Source organism: Clytia hemisphaerica, unplaced genomic scaffold, assembly GCF_902728285.1.
Source record: "Clytia hemisphaerica strain Z4C2 unplaced genomic scaffold, Clytia hemisphaerica genome assembly, whole genome shotgun sequence".
Lineage (NCBI taxonomy): Eukaryota > Metazoa > Cnidaria > Hydrozoa > Leptothecata > Clytiidae > Clytia > Clytia hemisphaerica.
Genome location: NW_027103421.1, coordinates 838,958 through 860,199, shown reverse-complemented (window position 1 = coordinate 860,199; position 21,242 = coordinate 838,958). Strand labels below are relative to the sequence as shown.

The 21,242-nt window shown below is 36.0% G+C and overlaps 1 protein-coding gene across 1 annotated transcript in view; it reads right to left on the bottom strand.

The window, feature by feature from the left end:
* Positions 1–21,242, bottom strand: part of LOC136797800 (unconventional myosin-XV-like) — a 175,320-nt gene that overhangs the window by 137,895 nt on the left and 16,183 nt on the right. Inside the window, exons 15-31 of the mRNA XM_067054385.1 lie at positions 20,473–20,666; positions 19,794–19,839; positions 19,115–19,239; positions 18,406–18,538; positions 11,190–11,276; positions 10,682–10,770; positions 9,826–9,994; positions 7,538–7,613; positions 7,219–7,352; positions 6,931–7,029; positions 5,949–6,023; positions 5,185–5,345; positions 4,779–4,948; positions 4,108–4,180; positions 3,170–3,376; positions 1,414–1,828; positions 239–844 (exon numbers count right to left, since the gene is read on the bottom strand). Coding sequence (XP_066910486.1) covers positions 239–844; positions 1,414–1,828; positions 3,170–3,376; positions 4,108–4,180; positions 4,779–4,948; positions 5,185–5,345; positions 5,949–6,023; positions 6,931–7,029; positions 7,219–7,352; positions 7,538–7,613; positions 9,826–9,994; positions 10,682–10,770; positions 11,190–11,276; positions 18,406–18,538; positions 19,115–19,239; positions 19,794–19,839; positions 20,473–20,666 — 2,859 coding nt within the window. The remainder of the gene's footprint in view (positions 1–238; positions 845–1,413; positions 1,829–3,169; positions 3,377–4,107; positions 4,181–4,778; positions 4,949–5,184; positions 5,346–5,948; positions 6,024–6,930; positions 7,030–7,218; positions 7,353–7,537; positions 7,614–9,825; positions 9,995–10,681; positions 10,771–11,189; positions 11,277–18,405; positions 18,539–19,114; positions 19,240–19,793; positions 19,840–20,472; positions 20,667–21,242) is intronic.

The window sequence follows — 21,242 nt, the reverse complement described above, 5'->3', positions numbered from 1 at the left end:
CATTAAGGCTTGGGAAAATTTTCGTCGGGGAAAAATATTCGTCACTTGGCCAAAATTTCGTCACATCATTCATGTTGTGTATCAGATACACAGTTATGAAAGTGGTGGCTATTTTCCTCTGACTTGACTGTTATCGTTAAAGCGAAAATAGTTTCGTACAAGCTATTGTTTTCCAAGAGAGCTAGAAAAACCAGTCTGCAAAGAAAATTAGGGTAAGAATAGATTTTAAGATGCTTACTTCTTCCATTGACCAAGGCGTCTTTTTATGAACAATCGGCTTCGTACGTTTCAGTGTGTTACCTCGAGATGTAAACGTGGAGGGCGGATTCGAAACCGCAATGGGTGGTAATGGTGGTGGCGTCGGTGGTTTACTCATTGGAAACATATCGGGTTCAACTTTTTCGATTTGGGCGTTGACGGAGCTATCATCTTTGAGCGGAATCCGATCCACTTGTTGGGCGGGATTGGTGGGATATAAGATATCCGCCCTCGCTAAATAATCATCGTGATTTTTATAAACGTGCTCGTAAACAATTTCTTCTTTTGAGGACGAGACACGTTTCATTTCCGTGTCTTCCTGTTGTTTTGGTACGCTCACGAAAGCGTGCTTCTTAATGTTGACGTCACGCTTCTGAACACGTTTGATATCAATATCACGCTCAACTGGTTTGTAATTTTGTGTCACGTGGACAATTTCCTTGTTTTTGATTGGTTCTGGTTTGACATGTCTGATGATATGGGTACGTTTAATTTCTGTTGTGTTATGATAATCTTTTATCTCTTCGCTTGGTTTTTGTTGTGTGACAAATGAATGTTTTTGGAAGACTGGCTCTTGTCTTTGCACCTGATGAAAAATTTATAAAGGCCTCCAAGTATTGTAGAAAGGCTGAGAAAGGCTAAAATAGTAGAATAATTTTCCTTTACACCTTGCCAGGTTTTTTACCTTTTTTATGAGAACAATTTAAAGGAATAATCAGATGATTTGTATGTCTTTTGGTTGTAATCTTTTTGTCATAGTTTTTTTTAAGTCGAGATATGTCAAATAGAAATCTCTAGTTCTTACAAACGGTAGATGCGTTAAAGTTCTCTTTTTTTCTTGCTAAGAAACCAAATAACATTGTAACTTTAAAATCCTACAGTAATTTGAAAAGAAGAGTTAAATCAAAAGATTTGGAGGTTTCCTAAGGACCATTCCAAACCATCTGATTCCTTTAATGAAAAAACAAACAAACCAAAACCTCTGATTTTCAGAAACGCTACATTTGTTTGAATTGTAGGCCTTTAGGGGTCTCATTTGAAGAAAGTACACGTATCCAAGACTAATCTATCAACATTTATAAGCCTAAAAATCGATAAAAAAGAGTGACTTAGCCAAAAGTTCAGACTGGTTTTTTAAACAAAGCCCCCAATTACCTGCTGCACTTCGGTAGGAGGTTTTGCTACTGGCACAAAAGTCGAATTCTGCACATAAACAGGTTCTTCTTTTTGCACATGGTATACATACTCTTTCTGCACGGACTGTGGTTGATAATAAAACTGTGGAGATGGTTCACTATTCTTAACTTTAAAAGCCGGTTGAGACACATATTTCCTTGGTGTAAACGCATCATCAAATTCTCTACGTTGTTCGCTATGCATGACATTTTGGATTTCAGTTGATTCGAGTTTGGATTCAGGTAATTGGGCATTGCTTTCTTTGAGGTGCAGTAAGTCTTGGACGATAGGTTGTGGTGATTGTTGTTGGCGATCTTGAATCTTTTTGTTTTCGAATACTGATTCTTGATGCTTGTAAGTTGGCACTACTCGATTCATTGGTGTATTATGAGACCTATAAAAATTTATTTAAACTTTGATTAATTTGTTTCCCGGGAGGAGAGGTCACTGACCTTTATATACCCTTGGCCAAGTTTCCCAATCTTGGCAAAGCAAAATATTTGATCGGAGTTTTTTGAAAAGTGGTACCCTAATGGTGGCACTACTCAATAGCGGTGTAAATGCATCGAGAGCGCTAGGTCTACTTTTTCTCAAATACTTTTGATGATGTATCGCCGTTAGACGTTAATTTTTAACACTGCAATGGCTTGATCTCGGGTACCCATTCCAAAAAAAACTCCAATCAAAGATGGTGGTTATTGCTTGGTCCAGGGATATATATAAAGGTCAGTGGGAGAGGTACTTACACAAAATGGGTACCAGGTATGTGTAAGCCATAAGGGTTCCTTTTTCACGCCATCGAAAGTCACTCAAAGGTGTACAAAAAAAACTAAATTGAGTCTCTGCAAGGGTTCCAAAAATACGAAAATCAAAAATTGACTCCATCATAAGGTCATAGAAACAACTTTGTCCCTGTGTATCCCAGGCTCTATTTACATTACTGATGGAAAGAAGGTTGACTTGTGAATCTATAATCCTTATTTGAAATTTGATAGACTCCAAGTCTAAGGGTGAAAATTTCGTCAATAGTAGGGGGCCAAGTCTTGGGTTCCGTGACATCTTTTCTACGACCTAACAATTTTTAGTCTATTCCAAAGAACAGTATATTACAAGATATTTTTGAGAGGAAAAAACACACAAAGAAATACAGCCGCTTGAAGTTCAAAAACATACCGACGTCAGTACGATCAAGACAAGATTTTGACGTCAAATCATAGTAGAGCTGACACTTAGTTGGTCTTAAAGCGGCTGTATTTCTTTGTGTGTCAGAGAGTTGTTGTAATACAACTTTTTGCTCAGAATGCTCAGATGGTACCAATCATTTTCGTTTATTTTGACTTTTGAGAATCAGGTATTTTCTTACCCCTTATTTTCCCTTGCAGTTTTGCCTATGGCGTCACTTTTTTGGTCATAAAAAGTTTTCCCGGGCCTAATCCCCGTCCTCACTCTCAAAAATATCTTGTTCTTTGGAATAGACTAAAAATGGTTAGGTCAAAGAAAAGATGTCACGGAACCCCAGGCTTGCCCCCTACTACAAAGCAAGGTTTTTCAAGGATTTTCCACATCATATTAGCACATCTCCTTGGCTAATTATGCAGAATTTTGTGACGAAAAATCCTTTTAATATACTTCACTCAGACTTTAGGCGGCAACGTTTATCTAATGTCCATATAACATCCGATAAACGTTGGAGCAACGTTGTGTGCCAGCTGGGTTAGCACTGAAAAAGACTTACTGTATGACTACATCCATGTGCTCTGTTGGTAACTGATTGGTTCGATCCAACGATAACAACGTATTTGCCGTTTGACCAGGGAACACAGGAGGTAACTCCAAAATGGAGACTAAATCAAGCATGGGCTCACTACCCGGTGCAAACATGGACAAACGCTGAAAATTGAGTATGAACGACCAACCAACCGTGTCCAAATCTTCCATTTTCCTGAAAGTAAGAAAGAAATCATGTGGAGTAGCAAAAGATTAGGGGAAACAAAGAGAGAAATGGCTTTAAAATACAGTCGAGGCTCTCTAATTCGATGTTATAATATTCGATACTCTCTGTTATTCGATAATATTGAAAGTCACTGGAATCAACTGTAGGTGCATAAACACATTACTTTTTTGAATCTCTTGAATTATATGTAAAAAGAATTGACACTTGGCTTAGAAGGAGCGAACTTGGCGCTTAATATCTTGGTGCTGAGAGACGACAAACCCTCTTGTTAATCCCCGTTTTATTAGACCCCTAAGAAATTGTTGACTGTCCGAGACTGATATTTATTATATTTATTTCAGTTTAGATTCTTAGCCTGGTAGTATGAACTGGTATGAAAACGGAGATCTCAGAATTTTAAGACACACTTTTGAAAGCTATTTGAGCTAAGACTGGCTTTCATGAGCAAGATAGTCGTAGCGGCCGTAGCATGAAGGTAGAGCATCCAGCTACGGTGCGCAAGGTTGTGGGTTCGACCACTAGCCGGGTCATACCAAAGATTCTCAAAATAAAACTTGATACCTCTCTGCTTGATACACAGCAATTGAAGAGACGGATCAAGGGTAAGTGGGGAAATCCTGGGGAAATCCAGGGAAATGAGTGACGCCCTCCCCCACCTTCAGGTGGACAGTTAGAGAAAAGGGTCGCCCTCGACTGCGGTCGCAGACTTACTTACTTACCTGACACTGAGAAAAGAACGAGCTGCTTCTTCACAAGAACTACTTGAATCAACTTCAATCACGCGGCTGTAACCTGCAAAAAGGAGCAAAGTGTAAATGAATGAAGTACAGTTGACATTCTTCTATTCGATACGTTCCATTATACGATCAAAATTAAAGTCCCCGTCAACAAAAAACTCTCATAAACGATGCTCCCTTATTCGATGAAAATCCAATTCGGCTTGAAGATCGAATCAGAGAGCGTCAACTGTAATCTCTAATCGAGTCTTCTTTGATAAGGATTATAAAACCTAACTACTAATCCTTTCTTTGTAGATTGGAATAATAGGAGGGTCGGAATCACTGATTGGATCTACATTTTTTTGCTTTAAGCAGCCAGAGAAAGATTTTGTGACTATGCCCCTCAGATTTTTCTTTTTTTCTTATCTCTAAAGAAGGCTAGCGAGACTTGAAAGGAGGTTTTCTACATTAGACCAAGTTGCGGTAACTTACAGTTTGCGTAGCGCTAAATGGTAGGTGCACTGTAAACATGTATATATACGGCGCGAAAAACAACACACTTTTTGTGACACCACAGAATGTGCCGGTTGATTTTTAGTTCAACTTTAAACTACAAGTCTTATTTAGCGCAATCAATAATTTGAAATTATTGAATATTCAACGGTCCTTACCATCAGCCATATAACAATTTAAACTCAACAATGCGTTCTCTTTGAGTGCTTTCCATTCGATGAGAGTTGGAGGATAAGTTCGCCCTGTTGCGAGTTCGTCATCCCCCCATACAATACACTTCTTTTGAATGAATTTATTGTAACCTTCGAATGCATGATCAGAGATATATCTGGAATTAGGAATAAGTAATAGTTATCGCACAGTACAGAGTACGTACAATATGGTATATATTTTTGGAGTTCAGGTTTTTCGTAAATATAGAAAACTTTGAACGTTTGCAAAGGTAAAAAGAACCGACCTTTACCATCCACACATATCTAGCACCTATTTTTATCTTTAAGTAGCCCCACCCGGCGACCATCATTGAAAGAAAAAGAGAAAAATACATCAGAAAAAACAACTCACTTCAATAGATATTTTTCCATCCTTCTGGTGGGTGGGAAAGTACATAAACATAATCCCATCAGTAGCCATCCACGCAATACACTTGTTCTCTGTGGATTTTTCCATAGTTGACGACAGAGTTGCGTGTAAATCTCATCCCTCAAATCGACACTGGCAATACCCTGATGAAAAAGAAGTTAAAGGGACATAAAAGTAGTAAAATGGACCAATTGCGCGAACCACGTGTAAAACAATTGAGGAATCAAAATTAGCCATATTTGCTTTGATTTTTGATTTTGACATGTGACATTTGTTTTGATTTTGTATCCGCTGCATACAGTTTGTTTACAAATTTCGCAAGTACTGTTATGTCCCTTTAAACCATAATGATGTGATTTCACCATATTCTGAAGTCATGCCATGGCAAAGGATAGATATTTTAGAACGAAAAAATATTCACTTTAAAAAGAGAAACTTTTTTGTGCCGCAACCGGTACAACATGTGTTTTAAGATTTAGATATAACGTTTTTATGGGTGTTAGATAGACGTGGTTTTAACGTTTGTGTCGGCTAGTGATGTAATAGGCCACTTCACAGTCGCAAAGCGTAATGGGTAATCAGGACCACTGCGCGCTAAAGTAAAGACGACTTACTATTAGTCCAAAGTTTTGAAGATTTTTGTGTCTTGTCAACCGGAAGTCATTACTAGAGCGCATTCAGTCCTGATTATCCATGATTCATTTCGGTTGTGAAATGGCCTATATGAAAGTTATTTCGTTGTCTACCTTATTAATGATGTAGTTTCCAAGGATATATTGTTGAACGCCTGTCATATTCTCATCTTCCATAAATCGCAAAACCTGTTGTCAAAAAAAAACACATTTATATGATGGACGGAATGTTTTATTTACGGATGAAGCTGTATCAATTTTGGTAAAAAGATGTGACAGTAACACTTGGTAACATTGATTTTAAAGCCACGAATGGACTAGCGAGGAAACTCTCAGATGGGAAATGAAGCCTTTAATTTCCCATCCAAAACACGTGACCCACGTAGTTTTCACACATATGCCGGATTGAAAATAAAATCTAGTGCCGGGTTTTCAAAAAAAATCTACCGCGTTAAAATAGAGAAAGTGCTATTTCCTATCTGGCGTTAGAAAAGCGGCGGAAATTTTTAAAATTCCTTTTTAGACTTAGGCTTGAAACTCAATGACTGGTAACTTATTAACTAAAGATCCGTACATTTTTTTCTACACGTTTTTTTTTATATAAGGAACCTTAACTTTGCTCTGAGCCTGGAGTTCCTTATTTTTACAGAAAATTTCAGCCTCAAAGTTCCTTTTGAGTTCCTTATCTACATAGCTAGTTCAAGTGAAAACTCTTACTTTTACTGTTCCTTAGAACTTGTTTTCTTATTCTTAGCCTGAGCAGTTCCTTAACAATTCCTTATTTTTTGGACTACTTTCAGCCTCGAGTTCCTTAAAAACGTGTTCCTTATAAAAAAAAAAAACGTGTATAAGAACAAACCTAAGGTTTCGATTGCCAAAATGTTGTTAAGAACATTTTAAGGCTTCGGAGACTCTAAAACACCCGATTTCTTAGGAAAATGGACAAAAAATCATAAAATGGGGAAAATAACGAAATTGTTAAGAACATTTCTAGACTTAAAACTCAAAAAGTTAAGAACTTCCGAAGGCCTCAAGAATTTTGCATGTTCTTATAAAAAACGCATATTTAAAAAATGTGCGATTTCTCAACACATACCAATTTAAATACTTGCACTGCTTCCGCTGAGCTGACATTTTTCAAGCGTAACAACGAACTCCGGATCGGATATTTGCTGTGTTTGTAATCATCAATGTTCTAAATAAATAGAAATGGTTTTTTCATTACTCTCGGAAATCGAAATTCGTTTTGTCACGTTTACTGTTCGTTTTATAGCGAGATAAAAACGTCAAAACAACGACAAAGTTAAGCTAGGGTTAAAAGCAACGTTATAGGTCAATCTCAATGTCTTTTTAAAAAAGCAGCATCACTGTAATTTTGAGTTACCTGAAAATACAGTCTGATGAATTTGGAGAATACACAGGTATTGAGATCAGCCGGTAGAGCGATACCACAATATTCCCATGGAGTGACACCGCTCACTGCACACACATTAGCATCCAAGTGTAGTGGCTCCCATACTGATGAAAGAAAAAAAACAAAGCAACGTTATAGGGCAATCTTTATATGGTTTTTTTTAACGAGAGCGGTCTTTGTATAGTTAGAATTTCTCCTTGGGAAGGTGTTTTAATGTTAAAAATAGTCCACGCTTAAAACTAATGAACTTCAAATGTATGTATTATTTCTCGTTATATAGTTTACTTACGATGTAGTCGTGAAAAAACGGCTGCTAGTTCAGGAGGGATGTCCAGTTTTGACACATCTGTTTCCATATCAAAATCCTGAGCAAGAAAAATATAATTAATTACTAGTCATAGCTTTCACTAAATGCCCCCACTGAAAGGTCATGTTATGCACTTATAAAGCTTTTAATGCTTTAAAGATTGAAACATAAAAAATAATCAGGAATAATTAATTGATTTGATTATATTATTGATTGATTTAATTATTGATTGATTGATTGATTCTCTATTGCTACTTTGCCTAATAAACAATAGTCAAGAGGATACTGCGGATAAAATTTATCAAAAAGTTCTACGCCATCTTAAATAGGGCAAAATAGAAACCAATCCTAGCTAAGGCCCGGACTCCACTCGCCTACGCTGTGATTGCACTTCTCAAGCAAAATCTTTTATGTTGTTGGTCAAAAGAAAAATAAAGGAATGCCATTGTGGTCCATTCAGACGTACAGTCGAGAAAAGTTGAAATGCGCCTAATTTTTTTAAAAGTGCATAGTACTTTTTCATGATGCAATCTTTTCTCCAAGCTGAAAGGATTGAATCCATTAAGATGATCGCAGCGCAGACAATGAAGAGACGTGCCTTCAGGAAGCTAGACTTTTTGAGTTTATAGCTATATACTTTCACTTCATGGTGTTTCTGCATGACTGTCTGTGTGCCTAGTCTAACCACCGTTAAATGCCTTCGGGAAGGTCCCTCCTAACTTGGAAAGCCAGAATTGGAGCTATTTCACCAAACTACTGGAGTGCAAGTTATTACGTAGGCTATCACAACTGAAAATATTGAATGTGCGCCTATACAAACTTTTTTCAGGTTTTCCAAATAAATTTACCACACTGAACAAACAGTGAAAACACTCTAATGAGGTAAATCTATTTTGAAGACCAAAAAAAAAGTTTGTTTTCATATGCATACATTGTACTTTTTTGTACTTTGCCGGTATCTTGTTTTACCAAGTTAAGAAAGACATTCCTGAGTTACGACCATAATATGGTCTTTAAAGCTCAAGAAGTTCTATAAACAATAAAGCTAGGTAGGTAGTTATTAATAAAATAACAGACAAAGATAAATTACAGTTTGAACAAAAATATCAACAAATGTACATTTGAAAACTTGAGCAAACTTCTTTAAAGATTCCAGAAAAAGAATTGAAATCATTGCTGAAATAAACTTCTGACTAAATTACAGTATTTATTCAGTTTTAAAGACAAGAAACAAAATTAGCCATACAAAAAACTTTTTCCAGTCAAAGACGAAAGAATCAGCTCATCATCATAACCAGTCTGCCATTTTGTTTGTTTTGATTTGCAAAAGTAATATTGTAATTCGTGTTATGGTGTAATTATAAACTTTTTCTATAATTTGCATTTATAACACTCGCTTCAGCTTTTCAATGCTAAATCAAAACTAATGAAATGTAATATATAATAATGGTAATAGCATATAACGTAATATGAAAATGTGTATGACATTTACCGCTGTATAATTTACCGCCATATTTTTGCGGAACACTTAATTGGCCGGAAATCAAATTACAAACAAAAACGCAAAGATTCGAGATTCCAGTCAAATATATATGCGTGAAGCTATGAGTGCCTCCTCGTCGCTGCGCTCCTGCGGGGGCAATAATTTATATAGTCAACTGCTGTCTACCCTTAAACAAATTCAACTTCTTTGCGGGGGTGTGAGTACATAAAGGGCAGTGGTTACCGTGAAAAGCACAGTTTGAACTCATATATTGACGCTGTGCCGACCAATCCATATTCTATTCAGCGCGCAATCAACACAGAGAAAAGTAACCATGACGACCATCCAATATCTTGGATGAAGTTCAAAGTTGATATTTTTATTCCCGTCGTTGAAAACACAACTCAAGAATGTCATCAATGCTTTTTAAAAAGAGTCAGTGATAGAGAATCATAACATAAAGTCTGTCTTTTATTTCGATTCAATTAAAGTGACATTTCCACAATTAAAAGTTTAGTAATTACTGTTATACATTTGGGGATCATGTAAAAGATTTCTTTTGAAAGAAACTCCTTTCAATTACACTTGGAGGTTTTTGGGGAATTCGTAAATAGTAAACTGCATACTGATACAGTCTGCTAGACATTAGTATGGTAATATTTGTTCTTAATCTTTGATTTTTTCTTCAGTGATTAGATTGACACATGCGCGATAAAATTTCTATTATTGCTCTTCAGAGGTTGAAATATTCTTAACTTCTGATACTCAGGGTAGGCAGTGGTCGTACCTGGTTGTCAGAAGACTGTGGATCAAATCGAGACAAATATTCTCGTTGTCTTGCTTGGATACGATTCAACTCGTTTCGTTGACTACGTATGAATCGTTTATCGTGTTTGTACTTTCGATAGGCTTTTTGAAACATGGTAATACCATCTACCACCTTGTTGTAGCGTTTCCTGTAAAATAATAATATAGGTTTAAGAAAGAGGAATTTTCTTGGTCTAAAAGTTTTGTCGAAAGTTTCTGTGACTTAAAAAGATTCTACTAAAAATGATGGAAGGTTTTTTTTGTAGCATTTTAATTGTTTTGTTCACTTTTGTTTCTCTCTTAAAATTTTATACCCGTATGGTAACGATTTTGACCTTTAGGAGGACATAAGAGCACATTTTCGCGGTGCTCTAGGTCCAGAATATTACATAGGGGGACCTATAGACTCTGACGATTTAAATTAATACCCAAAGCAATTGATTGCTTTAAGGGTGGAAATTGCACCAATACTACTAGCCTATATATCTAAGCCAGTTTTCAGTCAGCGCTAACTTAAATTTCACGGATATAAAAAAATCATTAAAGCACCGAAAAACGCTATACATCTTTATACAGTATATCGCGCGCTGTAATATCTGGCTTGATTAATCAGGCTACAATACTACCGTGGAGTCTTCACAACTCGAATGCCTCCTTAACTCGAAGAAGTTTTCTAGTCCCCCTTAGTAATGCCTTATAAACCTTACTCAATATTTCGAAATTTGTATAACTTGAGCAAATTTGTGTTCCCCGTCGAGTTATGGAGACTCGTCTATGGACAAAACTAAACAGAATAGCTTTTCCAGAGGTTTTGTGATTATGAAACTGATACTTACCTTGCAGCGAAAGATCTGTATCGGGCTTGAATTGTAACCGCCGCATCTCTCTTCTTCTCAAATTTTTTCTTCTCTTGCCATGATTTTACCTTCATAAAAAGAAGTTGAGTGTTTGATGAAAAATTATCCTAGAATTTCTAGTTTTCATCTCAGAATACTTCAAAGCACTGTTTCCCATAATTCTTTTATATTCGAGTTGCTTAGAAAAAAATTAAACTTTCCTTCCTCCTTTTAAACTTTTAAGGGAAAAATATATCGACGAACAATATTCGACAAAATCGTTGTTGGACCGTAATGTACGAAGTAAATAACAGGTACTCTATTATGAAAACTCCGATACGGTTTTTTTTAAATTTGACCTGATTGGATCATCGATCCCTCTCTAATTAGTGCTCAACAATCAAAAATAAAGATGAAGGATAAGTGAAGCAATACAGGGGGAAAGAAGCCCCCCCCCTTAATTGCACGTCGAGAGCTATCGAAAAAGAAATATTATATAGAAACTTACAAATTTTTGGATGATAACAGCATTGTTTTTCAAAGTTTGATATCGTAACTCTTCCAAGATTGGTTCCAATGATTCTTTCATCAAAACCTGAAAAAGAGGAGCAACCAAATTTATTTCATGTCTGAAATTACCATGTAGGTTAGAGTGAAACTCTCTCTGGAAGCAAATTAACAGTTATACTTTCTGAGTAGGTCTTTCCTTAATAGTGTATTAATACGTTTTTTATTTTCGAACGTTTTTCTGACGTTGAGACATTATTAATTAGTGTATTAATTGCCCTCCCGCTATAGTGGCTCCTTTTAAGGGCTCTGTCCATAGTCAGAAAATTGATTTTAGTATCTGAACATAAAAGTTATGTTTTAGATTCTTTAACACTTTTAACAAAGAATTGCCTTTATAAATTGCTTTCTAATCAAATCCCTTAAGAGTAATTAAGAACTTAATTGCTAAAATGACGTTATGAACTTTAAAAAGACGTTAATAATATCATGAAGGTAATAAAGGTCGTGTTCACACTACAGGGTGTCCCTAATTAAAGTATCGAGTTGGAACATGCGATTGAGTAGAAAGTTTTATGTGCGTGTTCACAAAATTGTATTTTAAGCTCTCCCTCTTTTTTCTTTGTCATTACGATTAATTTATACGTTGTAACCACAGATATCTAAGCCCGAAGGGCTAGATTTGTAGCTTTAAGCTTTCTCCAGCAAAAAAAAGTGAAGCAAAAATTTGACTTTTTAAATTTCGTGCCGATGGATAGGATCTAGTATTTTAATTGTTTTCGGAGCGCGAGATCAAAAAACGTAGGCGGCAAACGCTATTTCACATCTCTCAAACCGGTGAAATTGCATATTTTAGTCACGTGACTCTGGTAGGAAATCCTTCCAAAGATGAGCTTCACTTTTTGATAAAAGCTGCAAATCTAGCCCTTCGGGCTTTACAGATATCTGTGGTTGTAACTACCTTTTGTAATAAGCCTGTGTGATGGAGAACGTTTTTATATTTTAGCGATAACACGCACAAAATTTTCTACTCAATCGCATGTTCAAACTCGATACTTTAATTAGGGACACCCTGTACAGACCTTCCTTAATAAAAATGTAATTAAGACAATCTTTTGTTGACTACAATACAGAACGTGCATTTAACAAAGAGTCGAACGCGTAGTATTGTAATTTTTAATCGATCTTCCTTAATTAAGAGTCGTAAGCTCTATTGTCTTAAGGGTAGGGTAGCCTGGGAATCCAAGCTCATAATTTTAGAAAAAACAAAAAATACCTCACCTCACAAAGTTCTAAAATTATAGAGCTTGGTGCAGGTAGATTAGTCTGGCACAGAATGTTATAAACAGTCTGTGTATGAACCCTTGTTGACAGACTTTCTGAACTTTGGAAACCCAGGCAAACGCACATAATCAACTTACCATAAAAACTCTTTCACAAGCTCTAAAGACTTTCAAAACTACTAAAAACTACATCAAAACATCAGCCACATGTATTTAGACTTCCAGCCAACAGCCATTTTGTTTTGAAATGAGTCTATGTTTTCATTTTCATTTGTTTTCCTTTTTTCTGCAGAGTCAGCTTTTTCCATAAATTATGCGTGCGCATCGAAAATATCAAAATGCGCGCGAAAGTACTGCTAAGTAATACGCCAAAAGCTGGCCAATCAGGCCGAACCTGCATTGCAGGGAAAAATCTCCCTGCAGGCGAGTTACCTGCACCAAGCGTTAAACCAGCAGCAAAAATATCATAAACTAGACTGTGAAAAAAGTTTAACGCTTGGATTCCCAGGCTAAGGGTAGGGTAGAGGCTTCCCTTAAAACAAAAGATTTTATTAAGGAAGCATAAACAAAGAATGCGTGCAGTGAACAAAACGTTTTACGATTTCAAAAACGAATGAACTGAGGAAAAAATTTCAAATAGTGCAAACGGTGTTGTTGATGTGTAAGATGAATGCAGTAAAACAAATATGTTTGCGGATTTCAAGTGATGTATGGATACCAATATCAACCAATCACAGGTGAAATCGAAACTCTCAATAAAAAATCAACCAATGAGAAGCCTTAAGCAAAATCAATTACCGTGTTATAATAGATCTCGTGAACCTACAAAGAACTGTAATAAACCAGTGTATTCATCCATCATAAATCTCTTTGTTTAACTTTGATAGATTTAATTAGGTAAACAATAAATGAGTAGTGAAGGCATAGTCGGTAAACTTAACCAAGCATGTTAATTTTTATTTTTCATACATGTTTCGATTTAATAATCATCATCAGTGTTTTTAGTTCTAAAAATAGATAAATAAAAATTATATCATGTGTCACAAATAAATAGTGTATATACAGAATCAGTCACAAGTATAAAAATCAGCTTTTCAAAGTTTTTTGAATATTTAAAACCCCCCTCAAACGTTCGTTCCATAGATATTCCCTTTCAGACAATGTATATTTCCCCCTTGAGTGAATGCTTTCCAGATATTGGACAGCAAAGTCAGTTTTTTCTTTTCCAACACTACATACTTTTGAGTGTTCTAACACTGCTGAAGTTCTCGATTGTTGGAAATGTTCTTTAAAACGCTGGTTGAAATGGGTGGTGGTTTTCCCAATGTACATAGATAAACACGAACATGAGATACAGTAGATACCACAATCAGTACAAGTTAGACGTGCGTTAATGGGGTAGCTCCTGCCATTAGTTGGGGACTCAACGTGAGTGTTTTCATTTCGAATTTCATTAGAACAGATATCACAACGACGAGAACATGGCTTAGGAAAATGACTTTGTACATTGTTGTGAAAAAGAAGATTACCAATTGAAGACCCTGTTGATTTAACAATGTCTAATTTTACTTTATGATGGTTTAGAGTTCTGTTGATTTGGGTGGCAAAATGATCAATATCCTTTACATATGAGGTGTCTGAGAGGACTACCCACCGGACAGAGTTGATTTCAGATTCATTTGTTTTCGGGACTTGAACAAGATTGCGTTGAAGAGAATGAGCTTGTGAGAGAATATTATCTACCATTTCGATAGGATAACCAGAATTGATACAGCGTTGTCGCAGAAGAGCTACAGCGTCAAGGAAGTCCGAATCTCTAGAGCAAAGACGACGAAGTCTAACGAGTTGACTTTTAACTACTCCCTTGAAGGAATGACGGGGATGGGCTGATCCAAACTTAACATATGAGGTAGAAGCAGTTTGCTTGCGGTATTCCCTAGTGTGGAATTGACCATCTACGATGAAAATTTCAATGTCAAGCAAGTGGAGTTTTTCTTCTGAAATTTCGTTTGTAAGAAGAAGGTCGAATTTATTGAACTGTGTATTTAATGTCTCGAAAAAGTCATCGAATTTGCTTTTGTCGCGAAAGACCCCTCCACAGTCATCTATAAATCTCTTCCAAAGTTTCAAATTAGTTTCAAATATACGACGAAATCCTGGGTTATTTTCCAATAAGTCCCTCATAATAAAACTCAGGAAGATATTCGCTAATGGTACACAGTGTTTACCTCCTGTAGGGATACCTTTGTCCAGCATATAAAACTTATTGTCCCAAGTTATTTGCTGGTTTTCCAGTGTGTAAATGATCAGGTCTAGAAGAGTAGATTTGATTTGAATAGACCAATCAGTGCATTTATCAAAACAGTTCGTTAAAGCTTTTCGGAGATGCTCGAATTTCACAGAAGGATACAGGGCTTGAACATCGATACCGAACAAGATGAGATCTGAAAAATCCCATGATTCATTAGTCGCTAGTTCATTCAGTTTATCAAAATCAATAAGGATATCAGTCGAGTCCTTTGTATATTCAAATTTACCATAAAGTTTTGAAAGTGGAGTTAGGAAAGCTTCCAACCAGGATTGAACACGGGACATTTGGCACGACGACATACCAACAACAAGACGAGCTGGAATTTTGAGACTGACCTCATCAGGTTTAATCTTACGTAAATCGTCAATGTTCAATTTATGAGCTTTCAGCAAAGGGTAAACGTATGGTGTTGATTGCTGTACGAAGCATTCATTTGAATCGATAGCGCGAGTGTCCTTTCTCGTACCATTCTGATTTTTCAAGTTCCCTTTTGATCCACCTGGTAAGATTCCAGTGACAGCCGTTAATTCACGTCTAGTAATAAAATCTATATCATACAACTCCGTCATTTTATCATCAATAAATTTGCGATTATCTTTCCAGTTGGAAGATTGTGTTTCACATAATTTTGCGATTTTAGAAATGTTTATTTCCTCAATTATCTTTCTTTCTGCGAAGTCTATGATAAGAATAAGGTTACCTTTGTCAACCTTTCTGATATCGATAATTTTTTGTTTCGTCAAGAGTTTCAGTTCTGATAATGCAGTACGCAGTATTTTTGGCAAATTGTCGTGTCTGCTTTTGTTGGAACGTGTGAGAGTAATACATTTTTGGTTGACTTCCTCAATCTCTTTTTGTAGTTGTTTTGTGACACCATTTCGAAGATCCCTTTCTTTCGGTTGGGAATATCTCAATTTCCTTGGAATGCTTTTACTCCTATCAAATTTCTCATTATTCTGTGGATCGTTAGGGGGGTCACCATTACTGTTGGCTGGTAAACTGTTCTCGTTTTCATTTGACAATTCGGATAACTTTTCATCCAGATCTCCAATACGGTTAAGTGCCCGAAAGCCCTCCAGAATGAGGATCTCCTCTTCTTAGGTAAACTTTCCAGTGTGAACGCGCCCAAAGATATAGATGGAGAGAAAACGTCTCGGTAATGACCTAAAGGGTCGTTGAAATCTTTTATAAATCTATTCAAAGCGGCTTTTCTTTGATGTACCATCATCATTGGAAGCAAAAAACATCAATTTATAACTTTATAAGAACAGAAAGAGACTGTTTGGTTGATTTTGAAAAACTAAATTTTGCCGAAAATCCTTGTTAAAATGCGATTCGAAATAGTTTCAACTGATGTAAGACTAAAAGAGTATATTAATTTCATAAGGACACATTTTTGGGCTGGCATTTTGTTAACATTGAGAGTTGCATCACATTATACACCCCTGTCTCAGTGCCCCGGTGGCATGATTTCAGTTCATGATTTTTTTCAGTACATGGTTTCAGTACATGATTTTTTCCTACGTCACTGCAGTAATCAAATTTTTATTGCACTCATTTGTGAATTGAGATATAAATTGAATAAAGACAGCGACAATAAAAAACAGTTCTTGAATTCCCAAGCCATTTAGGATGATTACAAATGAGTGCAATAAAGATTTGATTACTGCAGTGACGTAGGAAAAAATCATGTACTGAAACCATGTACTGAAAAAAATCATGTACTGAAATCAGGCCACCGGGGCACTGAGACAGGGGTGTCATTATCATTGAAAGTTTCTTATCTTAAAATCTTCACGTCTAAGTGGGCAGCGGTTTTCATACTCTGACAAAATGATCGATACAAGGTTCCTAATCGCAACACGTAATTCTTTTTTAAATCTATCGATGGCGTTATGGACAGCTTCCCCTAGAAGTTTGGAGTATTGTGCTTATTATGAAGTTTTTTTCAATTTTTCATGACAAGGCTATTATATTTCAATATACTTGTTAAAAATGTAATGTCTTTTCATTCATCTTAAATATTCCCACGAGTATACCCAAAATTAATCATCTTATTCCCAAAGCAATCAAACAGCTGTTTGCTTCCGATGATAAATCAGAATAGAACAAAAGGCATTGACTCTCCATCTATCTTTATTACCTCCATGATAATATGTTGCGTCACCTTCTTTTATAAAAAGTGCTAAGTTTTAATGGGTAATTAACCTTTTTGTTTCGAACTTTTTTCAAACTGTCCGCAAAGAATTGAACTACAGGGTGTCCCTAATTAAAGTATCGAGTCGAAACACAACTATGAGTAGAAAGTTTTATGTGCGTGTTCACAAAATTGTATTTTAAGCTCTCCCTCTTTTTTCTTTGTCATTACGATTAATTTATACGTTGTAACTACCTTTTGTAATAGGCCTGTGTGATGGAGAACGTTCTTATATTTTAGCGATAACACACACAAACTTTTCTACTCAATCGCATGTTCAAACTCGATACTTTAATTAGGGACACCCTGTATTTTAAATTTTGCGGAAAATTTTTCTAAAAAGATGTGTAAAAAGTTATGACTGTTTTTTTAAGCAAAATCCAGATGAAAAATTAATGAAAAACCACTATTTTGAAGATTTCGTGACAAAGAAGCATTTACAAAAATTTTCCGCAAACATTTTTATTGTTTGGTAAAATACATCATCTACTACGAAAAATTTTTCTAAATGTTTTTCTTTCACCGAAACTAAGCTCTTCAAAGTTGAAATACTCTTCCTCGCAAAAGTCTTCATTTTCTTCTTCATCAAACTTTTTCAATGCAATTTTTGAATTTTCAGATTCAGGAATAGTTTGTCTAACAGAAAATGTATAACATACCATAGTTTTGTTGGTTACATCAGTCAGAAAACACATTTTAAAAACGGCAATTATGAAAAAATTCACTATGGTCAGAGCCCTTAAGTGTAATCTCTTTTTGACGAGATGTTTTTTGTAACTGAAAAAAAAAAACACCAAAGTGAAGACATACCAGTTTCTACCCTCGCTTTGTATTAAGGCCGGTCTCCACTTGCGCGCGCTGCGATCGCACCTTCTGGCTTCAAACCTTTTTGCTTTGAAAAAAGATTACGTCATAAAAATGTAGCACCGATACGTCACATCGCGCCAATGGAGTTGTTTCATTTTTCTTTTGATCAAAATAGCGTGAAAGCTTTGCTCAAAAAGTGCCATCGAAGCGCACGCAAGTGGAGACCAGCCTTTAAATTCCCATTTCCGCACTAAGAATCTTGTCACATTCCCGGAATCTTTCCGGGATAACCGGCATGAGATTGAAAAGGGTTTGTTTCTAAAGGTACGGAAAATCTTGTGTTTTCTCACGAAACTGTGTAACTTTCCAAAGCTTTTCAAAACTAACCGAAGTCCTGGTCTTTTTTCCTCTAGAAAATTGGCCAAGGGATTTTATAGTGCGGAAATGGGAATTTTATACAAAACGACGGTAAGAAAGCTTTTCGTTAGAGAATGAACAGACCCAGCTGGCACACAACGTTGTTTCAATGTTTATCTAACGTTCACAACGTCCATTTAACGTGATTTGAACGTTAAAACAATGTTGTGTGCCAGCTGGGGAAGCATAACAAACAAGTTACCATGTTTTGACCAATGTGAAAATCATCAGCAAGATCCGGATAATCTTTGGCGATACTGCTCAACAAAGTGGTGGCGTTATCGGTTGGGTCGCCGCTCGGTGAAAGATAACCGTCCATGTACAAACATCGATATCTGATTACAAAAGATAATATGATATATGAGCACTGACCTTTATAAACCCTAGACCAAGCTATATCCGCCATCTTTTATTGGATATTTTTGAAAGTGGTACCCGCAAAGAAGCTATTGCAGTGTTAAAAATTAACGCTAAACGGCGCTACATTATCACAAGCATTCGAGGAAATGTAGATCTAGCGCTCTCGATAAATTTACACCGCTATTGAGTAATGCTACCATTAGGGTACGACTTTCAAATAAAACTCTAATTAAAAGGTTTTGCTTGGCCGTAATTGAGAAACTGCCTCCAGAGTCTATATGAAACTCAGTGTATAAGAACCCTCCTATTGTGGAATGGGTCCTACTCCTTACGAAGTAGGAATAGTAAGCGTTGTCCAGTCACCACCGGTTCTGTGAGCATGAGGTACGCATACCATGATGCATATTAATGAGTATATAGCTCATCACGAACGTGGAACGGGATGAGTCCCACACATCCCAATGTCTGGCATAACAATCATCCTCTTATATGAAAACTAAATAAAATAATCCAAATCGAAAAGAGATAAAAAAGAAAAAGAAGATTTTTACCTTTCAACGAATTCTCTATGTTCCATTTTAACTGGAAATCCGTTTCTTCGAATATTAATCGTTTCCATTGTCGAGAAGTAATCGATTTGCATGGAAACGTAATTGTCTTGGAGTTCCATAGGCTCCTGGTGAAAGGAAAGGTGAAATATTCTTTTAGATTGGAGTGATGAAAGTTGATTGGTCGAATGATATACCCCTGTCTCTGTGACCCAGTGAAGAAGTTTCCTAGCTGGCACACTACGTTGTTTCAACGTCAATTTAATGTTCACAACGTCCGTATAACGTTAGATGAACGTTAAAACAACGTCGTGTGCCAGCTGGGTTTAGCCAGTTTGGATCAAAATAATGCCAGTGAATACCAATTGAGAGATTAAAATCTCTTGTTTTTTAATGTCTGATGGTTTTAAATCATATTGCTCACCTCACCACCTAGAAATCCGGCGAGGAATCTAAAAATTTAGTCTCTTTCCTAAGTAGGGATGGAACTTTATTCTAGATTTTCAATAGGTCTTCCAATGAGAAAAATGCAGGTAACTTTCTTGCCTTAATTTTTTAGCTGGTAAGGCTCATCGGTCTGTGATACGTTCGTTTTCGTACGATCATGAAAATGTAAATGATCATCATACCGTACCGTAGCAAAGAATAGCATTCTTTTTGTGGAAAGAAATGGCAAACTTACCTCCGAAGTATTTGGACGAATACATCGTACGAAGAAAGGTGTACAGCTTAAATATAATTGTAAATGGATAGAAAATTATTCATAATGTTATCTTTACGAATACACGTTTTTTTCTACGAACATCCAAAATTTTCGAAGTTTTCGGTTGTTCTTAACTTTTACAGTTTTAAGCCTAAAGATGTTCTTAAACATGTTCTTATTTGTGACATATTCCGCGCATTTTTGTCCATTTTCCTAAGAAATCGAGTGTGTAGAGTCCATGAAGCCTTAAAATGTTCTTAACTTGTTCTTAATATTTTGGCTATCGAAGCCTTATGTTCTTATATAGTTTGTTCTTATAAGAAAAAACGTGTAAAACAATAGAGGGAAGAAAAACTAAATTTACCCGCTATTGGTAAAATATCAGACACAATATGGGATTTTCCGTATAAATTTTATGTATATAATTTATCTATAAGAACTAGTTGAAGTATGACCGTCCTTATTTTTTTTTTGCACTTCGAGCCTCAAATTGTTCTCATCATGTTCTTATGTTCTTATTAAGGGAAATAAGGTATTTAAAGCATTTATATGCTTGAAATTCAACAATTCCAGGTCCAATATTGTTTTTAAGTTTTTCTTATTTTTCGAAGATTTTGAGTCTCATTGTTCTTATAAAAAACTGTATCTTATCACTTACCCCTCTAGTTTTTTCACCAATTTCTGTAATTTCAATTTCTGAGCGCTCAAATGATATTTTTCTCTGTTCTCATTTCGAGCGTTACCATGCTGTCCGTTGCCATAGCGACCGGCAGCAAGGGGAATAATAACTGATGACGCTTGCTGAAGACTGTTTTTTTCTTTGGCACCTTTCAGGAAAAGACGTTGTATGAACTGCAAAAAAAAAGACAAAGGAACATCTGATACACCCCTGTCTCGCAACCCCGGTGAACTTTTTCCCAGAGTGGGATTAAACTTTCTATCAAGATCTGCGGTAGAAATTCTATTGTTCCGATTGAATTTCCGATTAGAAAAATTAGTTATCGAAATTCCTGGGATGGAATCGAAGTCAATTATTTTAACGGCTGAGATTGAAGGGTATTTTTCCCATTTGGAACGAAATCTTGGCAAAATTTACCAGTGGATCGGATAGGTCCCAGCAGGTCTCTGCCATGGGGGGACATCTGATATTATCTTTATAAATGTTGTTTTACTTTTTAAATTTTTGGAGAGAATAAATGAAAGTATTTCTTAAGAGCCAGTTTTTTTCAGGGCGGGGCAGGTCCAATAGTTTGAAACTTAGATATTTTTCATTTTTGGATATGTTGTTAAGTACAATGAACTGAGTAAAATCCCAAAATATTTTGGTCTGAAAATCCATAATGGCGGATTTATCCAATTTGAAGTGTTTTTGACTTATTTTTCGTTTTTGGGCATTTTCCCGCATCTTAATAACGTTTATTTTGTACT